The sequence below is a fragment of the Mesitornis unicolor genome, unplaced genomic scaffold, assembly GCF_000695765.1.
Source record: "Mesitornis unicolor isolate BGI_N332 unplaced genomic scaffold, ASM69576v1 scaffold53102, whole genome shotgun sequence".
Taxonomy (NCBI): domain Eukaryota; kingdom Metazoa; phylum Chordata; class Aves; order Mesitornithiformes; family Mesitornithidae; genus Mesitornis; species Mesitornis unicolor.
Window position 1 is genome coordinate 4,535 of NW_010172345.1, and position 10,494 is coordinate 15,028.

At 37.8% G+C, this 10,494-nt stretch overlaps 1 protein-coding gene across 1 annotated transcript; it reads right to left on the minus strand.

The window, feature by feature from the left end:
* Positions 1-416: 416 nt before the first annotated feature.
* Positions 417-10,153, minus strand: LOC104537432 (excitatory amino acid transporter 3-like; the record flags this gene model as incomplete). The annotated part of the gene is made up of 6 exons (XM_010180327.1): positions 417-524; positions 2,399-2,583; positions 3,846-3,953; positions 5,802-5,844; positions 8,104-8,218; positions 10,061-10,153. Coding segments are annotated over 6 exons (652 nt in total), but the record flags the coding sequence as incomplete, so codon positions are not given.
* Positions 10,154-10,494: the final 341 nt, after the last annotated feature.

The following is a 10,494-nucleotide window of genomic DNA, read 5'->3' on the forward strand; positions in this document are numbered from 1 at the left end:
TACTGTATTTTCAACAGGCTGGCAACCCCCAGTAAGTCATAATTCACTATCTTGCCCTTTTCCAACTTCTAGTGTCTAACAGAAGCATTACTGCTCTCAAAAACACAACAACATTATCTGGTTCAGGACCGAGCCGAGAAGATGAAACAATGATTACAAGAACATTCTTTATTTTGGTTTTGGTTTGGTTTGTTGTTTTTTGGTTTGTTTTTTTTTAATAGAATGCAAGGCAGTGACCTTTTAAAACAAAACATGCATTCAGCAAAACGTGCATTTGAAATATCCTCACATAATTTCCATTGACAATAATTTTTACCTCTCACCTAGAAGAGGCTGGGTGTCTGGGTAACTGAGTTGCAATCAACTGAGCTCTAAAAACTGTCCACACTTAATTTAATCTTTAAGAAATTACATACCCACTTAGTACTGTAGCCATATAAAGACCCAGTTTACGGAAGATTTCCCAGTTGTCAACTTCTATTATCTTCCCAGCAATTAAAAACACGATACCAATCGGCATATACCTAGAAAGCAAAAATAAAGCAATTAAAAATGCATTCTCAGAAATACTGCATGCTCACCGAGGAATAATTTATTGCACAGTATAACTTTTTGCAACAGATGGAAGATTTTTTAATATACTATTACATAACTGAAGATTTTTTAATATATCTATTATACAACTAACTTAATTCACTTGTAGTGAATAAAAACTGCAATAGAGGTGGTGATAAAAGAGACTGGAAAATCAGAGTAAATGAAACCCTATGGATAGTCTAACAAGTACTGTATGACCTGGTGTCACAGAATACACAGAAGCTGCGAAGGGGTGTGTGCTTTGCCTGCTGCAGCAAATGTTTATGCAAAGCCACAAGCTTATTTGGAGGTGGAAGTTTGCAGGGCTAAGACCTGTACCTGTGCATTCTGCAATCACACACAGATGCAAAAGGTCTCCTGTGCTTACAGCAGCTGCCTTGCAGCACTGGGGGCTACATGTGGGTCACCTGCACAGAGTAAGAGTGATTTCAGTATGTTGGGATAGTACAGACATCAGTGTCTCGCTTGGTGGAGGGGTCCCCATTCCTCAGTAAACTTAAACAAGGGCATACCTTACAGACATCAACAGCTGCAGGGGCTACTGCCTACAGAAAAATCAAGGCAAAATCAAGACTCATGCTAGCTACCAGCTCTGCTGCATTCCTTTTGGTACCAGAGAGCAGGCTGTCACAGAGACAAGTTGCCACTTTGGACCCTCGAGTAGTATAAATTAATTTATAAATTTGTGAATATATAAAATGTGCCTATTTTAAAACAGGAATTATAAATTCATAAAATCTGTGTGTGCTATCTCACAAAAAAAAGTACCTTGTCCCTATGCAAAGCAGGGACTCCTAGTTTCTTCTGAGCCATGAACTCAGTGAAAGCAGAACTAATTCCTCACCCTGCCAGCATCAGACTTTACCTTGATCATGGCAACAGTTCCCATATCTGTAGCCACAGCTTCAGGCACATGCAAGACAATAGATAGTTTATGGGTAAGATCCTATATCTTTGGCATGTGCTAATCCTTGGATCTTATTAGCGCTAATTTGATGCGAATGAGGCAGCCTGTTTCATGGGGCTACAACTCAGGGTCTGATAAACTACTGTTTGTATGAAACATGTGGACTGTAGCAAATGGCACAAGGTACTCCACATGTAAGTTTAAACTCTGGAAAGAATTGTGTGTGCTTATAGTACTGATCCTGTAATTGTAATCTGTATGGACAAAAGCTTTGTGAATAGCTGTGAAGTCCAACCAAACACTATCAGATGAGTTGTTACATTTTTAACTTGTTTTCCTCATCTGAGAATATTATGAGAGAATACTGTGAGAATGTTGTCTCACAAAACCTACTAGCAGAAGGTAAATGATGCTAAGTGGTATTTTGCATACATTTTGGATTTTGCTCTGTGCTGTGGCTTGTATATTAATTTATATTTGTAAAGGAACTTAGCTTCAGGACAGCTGTGCTGTGAAGATAATGGGTACTGGAGAATGATGCTCAAGACTGAGAAGTGCATGTGGGCAGTAATGCTTCTACAATCTTCAAATCACTCCTGCAGTTGTATTGGTTTGATATAATCCTCCAGGAAGAATGTCTGAAAAATTCAGATTTCTTGTGTATCAACAGGACTGTTTCCTTAGCATACAGTGAGCAGAAGCCCTGTCTCCAGTTTCCTCAAAAAGCAGCAAATTCTGTAGAAAGTAAACTTTTTACCAGCCTTTCTTCTAAAACTGTTCACTATAAAGCACTATACAAAAGGAAACATGAAGTATGAGTCTGCTCCTGCCTCTTCAACAACAAAACCCACTTAAAGAAGTTGTTAGAAAATGTCAGTGTGTCCTTGGACTTACCACATAATTATCTGTACTATTCTCATTGTAGCTTCGTTCAATGCATTGAAAAAATCCATCAGCACTTGTCCTTGCTCTCCCATGTTCCCAATAACCATTCCAAATATAAGACAAAAGACAATCAACCCCAGCACATTGATGCCATTGGAATACATGCCCACGATTTTGAATTTTTGGGTTTTGTTCTATAAAGAGAAAAAAGTTACTATCTGAAAACACTGAATTTAAAGAGTTCTAAAATGAAAACACATGTAGATCTTCCTTTGAAAAGACATGAGGCTCTTCTCCAGTCATTCTAAGAAAGCACTCCTTAATTTCTGTTGCCCCTTCTATAGACTTCTGACAGAAAGTACGGCAAGGTCTACGTATCCACAGTCACACCTTCAGCGTACTCAAGACCTACTCCTTACTGAGGAAAACAAAACAGCTGATGTAGAATCCTTGTGGTTACTTCTGAGCAACCCAAGGGTTTGTGTCTAGATTTAAGAGAAATAATTCATTGCATAAGAACTGAGATAATGGTGTCAAATTTTGCCCCAAGTTGAGAATCTGTTGTTCAGCTGAAATCACAATTTATAGGAGAATTGGAGGCACATAACATAAAAATCCTACTTAATAGGTAGGTATTCACACATTCCTCTGTGTTTGTGCAGTACGAACACTTGAAGTAAAGGGTGCAATTCTTCACTACATCCTGCTCAGTATTTATTTATTTTCATACAGTTCACATTTCCATGCTCTCATGACTATGAGATGAAATTTGGAAGGAGTATAATAAAATGCATATTGATTTGGTACTGTTCATAGTTATGTGTTCATATTCTGTTTAATTCCTTTCTCTCTCTCCTCCAGTGCAATTCTAGGCTTTATAAACCATCAACACACAAAAGCTTTCCACATCTCTAATGAGATGCTTGTTAAATCTCTTCTTCACTTTCGTCTCTTTTTTTTTTGTCAGAGTAACAAACATCTTTCATTGTTTTGCTTTCCACCAAAAAAACCTTTATTAGGACTTTCCATTCCTTTCTTTCTGTAGTGCTTACAGTTATCTCATTGCTGCTCAAACACCTTGTGCTGGTACACATCTAGCCTTTCCACAGTGACTGTTTTCTTCATAATTTCTCAGCAAATTGACAATTCATTAGCATATACATTTAACAGAGTATATGAATGGATTTTTTCCTCACATCAACTATCTTTGGATTGCTTAATTACCAGTGGAGTCCTCTGGTGTTCTTAAACCTACTTGAAGATCCTTATAATCACGTCTAGCATTTACTTACTAAGTTTTATGCCCTTGCTAAAATCTATGTATGTACCATTTCCATTTCCATGTGCATTTCCTTTCTTCTCTCAATCACTAACCACATCAACTAAAACACATTTAATCAATGCTCTTTCTCCCCACGTCATAAATCGTAAGAGAAAACAACAGTAAAGGTCATACCTCTGAAGCCTGTGCTGTTGTAGCAGTTGTAGCAGGTTCTTGTGTAAATATGGAGCTATTTTTACCCGCAGCAGTTTTAACTTCAACTTTTTCACGTTTGGTTTTATACTGGAAAAAAAATAATTATTAGAAACATGAGGAAACTGAAGAATGGACAAAGGCATAGTCTTTGCCCAGCAAAAATAGGAGAAAAATGAACCAATCTGATTTGAAGGTAGCAAACACAGACAAACACATTATTTCCCAATTCATGTGAGGCACCACAGTTCTGTACTTTAGATGCTATATATCAAACAAGTGAGTCACAGATAATACGCTATGAATTCTGCTCCCCAGGCTCTCAGGCACCCTGTGGACCTGGTGCTGTCTTGTGGGGAATGAGATACAGCTCCTGACAATGGCAAAGAGACTTTTTGCTGGGACCAACAGTCTGGGGAGAAATGCTGATAGCCATCCCAGGAGAGGTCTGTAGAGCAGAAGCACCCAATACAACCAGATTTTGGTAATGTGGTTAGCAAAATTAATGCCATTATATAAGGCAAACAGCCATTCTCTGTGACTGAGCCGGTCACTTATTAGTCCACTTTCCCCACATTAGCAGGCCTTGAAAGTTCTGTGCACCAAGCAGACAAACCAGTTTTCTTCTTCTTTCTTCTACTGGCCTCAGTATTCCTGGGCACAAGGTTGACCACTCCCCTCCTTACCAGTTTTCAAAGCCCCAGGCATCCAGATGGTGGTGATGGTCCCACCACAGAACAGCGAAGCATAACAGCACCCAGAGCACTGTCCATAAACTCAAGCAGTTACAAATCCTAAGATTTATAACTGGAGCTGCTGCTGGACAGCGAGAGCAGGACACACAGGTGGCCAGGGATGTCTCCAGCACTGTCTGCACCCTCTGAGGACTGATGGAGAGACTCGTACTCTTTTATATGATTCTTGAGTCTAGATCATGATTGTTATGTTCATACAGCAAACCAAATATTACAATTTGATCCAATCTGCAGAAGGTCCAGGTGATTAGAAACCATAAGCTAAGTGGTAGTGTTATAAAATTGTACTACCCTGATTCTGCTTACAGAAATCCTGTGTTATTCTGATTATAAATTCTGTGCTATACTAATCATAATATACTGTTAAGAAAATACAGCTTTAATTGTAACTATGATTTAGTGCTGTCATCATTCTGCTAAGGATTCCTAGAAGAACCTGTCTGTTGCCTTAGTGTCAGACGACAGTAATTAACATATGAGGAAAAACTACATGAAGAAGTTTTATAAACTGGAAATACATTCCATGCTGTGCAGAGCAGGACAGAAAACATAATTTAATGGGAAAAGTTAACTACCTCACATACAAATCTCAGATAAACTGGTAGGCAACTGCTGAGGAAGACAGAAAAGGGAAGTAGAGATCATCACAAAAACCAGTTGATTTACAGATGAAAATGACTGAATCTGAAGTAAATCTGATATAGAGACAGCAGTTTCCCCTTTCATCTTCAATCTCACTTTTTCTGAATGATTGGCCACCTTTTCCTTAAGATGTATTATCAGATCTGGCAACGGATGTTAGATGTGAGACACATTGAGGTGAGGGCAACTGGGACAGGACACAGGCCTTTTAAGAACAAGGAAGTAGATCCTCATGACATGGTTCTTTTAGCTCTGCTTGTCCCAGAAGAAAAAATCTTGTCTTATACACTACTTGGTTTCTGCACCCAGCTCCAAAACAGTGTCTTTGCGAGGGACAATCCAGGACTTAACAGCTGATACACAGTGTTTATTTTAATGGCAATGAAACCAAGATGCTTTAAAAAAAATCTTTTTATGGGAGATAAAAATACTCCAGGACTTCTCAGAAATAATTCTTTCCTGACATAGCTTTTGGGGAGATAAAAGTAATTTGTAGTTAGCAATTAAAACTACAGTAGGAAAGAGGAATGTTCAAACTTACCTGTTGAAAACAGGCCTGAACAAGGTTTTCTGGGAACATATTCCTGTTAAAAAAGTGGATGCATTTCAATGTTACAGCATACCAAGAACAACTTGTTTACATAAACAAAAGGATAAAATTTGCAGCTTCAAAACCAGACCAAGTTGTATTCCTTTATCTAGAAAGCAGTGTATTTAGCACTGTCAGATATACAGATATAAGAAATTAAGGGCTTGGGGCTACCAATGGTCAGTTGACTGTTTTTCTACTGTTGAATTTTCGGTCTTATTTTTCAGTATTTGACATTTTTGTTGGTAAGATACTGAACACTTTTATTTTCCCTGCTGCATCACCTCCATCATTTGCATGAGGAATACAAGAGACAGCATTTTTATATGATTTGTCAAATATAGGCAGGAAAAAAAAATTAACTCTTATAAATGCTGTGCTGGAAGAATCAGATATTTGGTATGCTCCACTGCAGTTTTGAATTCAGAAATTAACCATTGCTGATGGAAGATTTCCATGAGTTATTCCAGGCTCAAGAACCATTTTTGAACACTGAAAAATTGGGAAATTAGATCAGAAGCGGTGCAATCCAGTTGTGTGCCTCAATTCCAAATGCCAATTTCATATTCAAATGATTGCAGAAAAAAGTGTTAATTAGGTATTTATTAAATACCCAGTCCAGTGCAGAAAAAAGCAGTTTATTTGTTGAAGCAGAAGTCTTTATTTCCCTTCCAGATCTTTCACAAATTCCTGTCTTTATTTTTCAAGATTTTAAAGCAAAATTTCTTCAAACGCAGAAGTGTTTGTACAAACCTGGGATTTTCCTTGATCTTTACAAGACTGCCTGGATTTGGATCTTAACTCTGATGAATATAAATATGTAGGAAAAGTAACTATAATTCCTTTAGAAGAAAATTTCAGATCTCAGACTCCTAATTTAGTGTCTTATATTTATTAACAAGAAGTTGAGCCATCAATTGTAGCAAAACCACAAACTACTCTGAATTACAATTCACGCCGCTTTTTACTATAGGAGGACTTTTTTGTGCACGGACCTACATCATCCCTGTGAGTATGTGTGGAAATATTCATGTGCAAACTGCATTATGTTTCATAACATGGCTGATTGCACAGCTCCCCTCACTGATTCCTGGGCAAGTGACCATGAAGACTGAGACGAGTCATCCAAGGAGCTGCCATTCAGGTCATGCACGGTCAGGAGGGGATAGGGGGCGGAAAGAGCCATGGATCACTGAACACTGGGCTATGGGGTTGAAGATTGTTAACTATCTCGCATGCAAACTTCAGAGAAACAGAGTTATTCTCGAAGAGGTTTATCTTGATCTGTGCTGTGGCAGAGACTCCCCAGATGATAGCAGACATTTGCTATAAAAGCAGACTTTTTCAAGGCATATGTGTATATATGCATGTGAATATTGTAAATATCAAAGAACTGTGCATCTGGAGTTGCATCTGCAAATGCCAGTCACATTTCCTGAAATAAAAAATGCTGAGAAAGCCAATTTTAGATATGTGGCAATTGATTCTTACATGATAGATTGAGTAAAAAATGTGCAAAAATAAAACAGTGGGCAGGAACAGTGCTACAGAAGAGAGACTAATTGCAGCTGGAGAAAAAAAAATCCACAGAACTTTCTGAGGGAACTACTTAGCCACTATTGTAAATGCAGCCCTTTTTAGCGATTTTTTCTAATTCCTTAAAAAAAGTTAGCTCTGAAAACCTGCTCAACTCTTCCGCAGAATTTTCTAAAGGTTTCCTCCTTCTAACCACTTGAAGTATCTATAATTTTCCAGGAAGCTGATGAGGAAAGACTCATTATAAGGTTGCCTTAGATACTGGTGATGCAGCAAACCTGTTGACTGTGCCGCCCTAAGAAAACTTGGAATACTGTGTCTGTTACTCTGAATCCTGTTTTCAGGAGGGTGAACATAACACTGCAATTTCAGATGGTTGTCTATGCTGGATGACACAGAAACTGTTAGTAACTCGCCAACCATTCAATCCTTTCTGGATATTTTCTTCATACTACATAAATCTTGCATATCAGTTTCTGCAAAGGAGGGAATTTTTGTGGTTGTCGGTTTATTAACCAAAGTCTATGACATAAAGAGAAAATTTTTTAACACACTGCTTTGAATATACTTCAAAATGCCTAATCTGTTGGAATACAAGTTAGTCTCTCCTTATTCATACAAACAACATTAGAAAGCATTTTTATTGTATTACACATCATAGCTTCATTTGTCTTGGATTTTACAACAAGGGCATGGAAACTGAAAAAGAAAACCTCACCTGATCAGATCCAGCATGGCATCAACAGTATTGACTTCTGGGGTACTGCCCATTCTGTCGATCTCACTTGCTGTTTGAGACACTCCGGGTTTAATGATCACAACTAAGATAATGCCTGCAGGAGAACCAGAAGAAGAGCTCACAGTGCAAGCAGAGGCACTGGTGCATCCTGCCTCAGTGTATTCCACGTAGCTAAATTCTTTGTGACCTAAACTAACCAAATGCTTTCCCTGGGTGCCCATGCAGTGCTGTTCAGAAAAAAGAAGTCTACAGGTGGTGTCCTTAAATGTGTGGGTTCCTGCAACACAGGAGCTGCTTGTGGCTTTGCCACTGGGCTTGGGCACTCTAGCTTTGTTTTTGCATGCAGGGTACTAAAGCACTGCTGCTTACCACAAGGGTAAATTACTTCAGCTGGGCTTCAGATGAAGTGTTATTTAACTTTTGCATGGTGATATTCTGAATAGCTATTTACCTGTTCCCTTATGCACCTTTTCTGTTACTTGCTTTCAGATATGGCTGCAAGTATGTTGTCCTGTGATCCCAAAGTACAACAGGATGTTATAGCATTTAGTTAGCAATAAAGTTACATAAGAGAAGTGTTTCAGAAACAGACTGAAATAAAAAAAAATATGGACAAGAAATACTAGTTTTGTCCTTGTAGATACTGAAATAAATGACAAATTTTCCATTTACTTTAGTGGCTTAATTTTAGGCATTTTTTCTGTTACATTAAATATGAAGCCTTTCCAAATGTACATTATTTTTCTTTTTTTTTCCTCCCCCAAATTCAAACAAACCTAAAGCAAATGAAACTACTGAATTTGGTGCAGGGAGAATGAGGCATCTGGATAACTCTTCAACCAGTAAGGAATAAGGCTTTCTAGTGACAACTGTGAATAAAGCAGAATTGAATTTGTGAAACTTTGCACAATGAAACAAGTAATATCATAGCGACATAGAACAGCAGGAACTTCTGGAGATTGTCTGTATTAATCCCTCTCTAAGGGTGGAACAATTTCAAAGTTAGATACATATAAATGTTAGTTTTCATTAATTTTTCTCACAGAAAATTCCCAGAGAGATGAGATAACCTAAGTGGTGTAACTGCACTGATATATTATTCTCAGTGATATAACCTCTAGAAATTAATATGGCCTTATATGTCTGTATGTGATTCTTTTTCTATTGTTAAATACTGCTTTGCTTTACAAGTAGGCCACATACAATGTACAGTTTGTCCTTCATATAAAATACATGTTTCTTTTTAGTGGGTGATATCTAAGCACAGTACTCACTCAGACTCAACAAAATACAAAGATAAAGCACAAACTACAAGACAGCTGACAGAAAAGAGTTTGATCTTATTATTTAGAAGAAGTCAGGCTGAAGACATTTGTTTACGCAAATATGGATGATTTCAAGGCTGCTTGTAGGGAATGAACTTTCTGCAAGAGGAGATGTGGACTTCAGTGAGGTAGGAGAGAATCCTGGAACTGACAGAATGGACAAAAATAATTTAGGAATGAAATGGGATGACAAGGAAAGCAGTATTTCCTGTCATTGTTTCAGATGAGACACATTACACATTCTCACATCTGAGAATTGGTGACAATATATCATTTTGCTATTGAGGAAACTAACTTTGTAGTTAAGGCTGGCCTTTGATGTTCATTCAGCTTTCCAACTGAAAGGTCACTGTTTAACTAAGCAGATAGCTCTTAATCTTTCCTGAGCTAAAACTGTCTGTGGCTTCATATTGGATATGAGTACAGCTCAACTGTGAACAGAGGGACTAACTTCTCCCTGTATCTGGCCACGAGGAGGTCAAGATATTCAGTATGATTCCTGTCTCTTCTAGCCATCCTGTCTTGGGAAATCAGTAATGTCACAGCAGCGTATACTCATAATGTGTACTCATAATGAGCTGATGCTGAGGATTTTAAAAGTTACAGAGTACCTAGCATTACAGCAATGACTGTAGTGGAGAGATAATATATGAGAGCTCGCAAACCAATCTTCCCAGAAACGCTGGAATCCAAAGCAGCAACACCTGCAAAAAGAACCACAAAAACAAAACACAAAAAAACAGTCTTAGAAGAAACTTGCTATTTTTGCAGAGACAATGATTTATTGTTGCTTATTGCTATGAAAGATTTTTTTCCTTATTCAAGATATTTCTAAATATCTAATTTCCAGTTGCACTCCCAAAAATGTCTGTAGCAGATCAACATATCTGCTTTTGGTTCTTCATAGAAATCTGGTTTCCTTGGATTCTTCTAGGAAAAATATAATTGAGCTTTTCTGATTCCCTGATGTTGGTGATGAATTAGACTTTGGTTTATGAAATCATGTTACAATTTATTTCCATATTCACTTAAATGACAGCTTCAC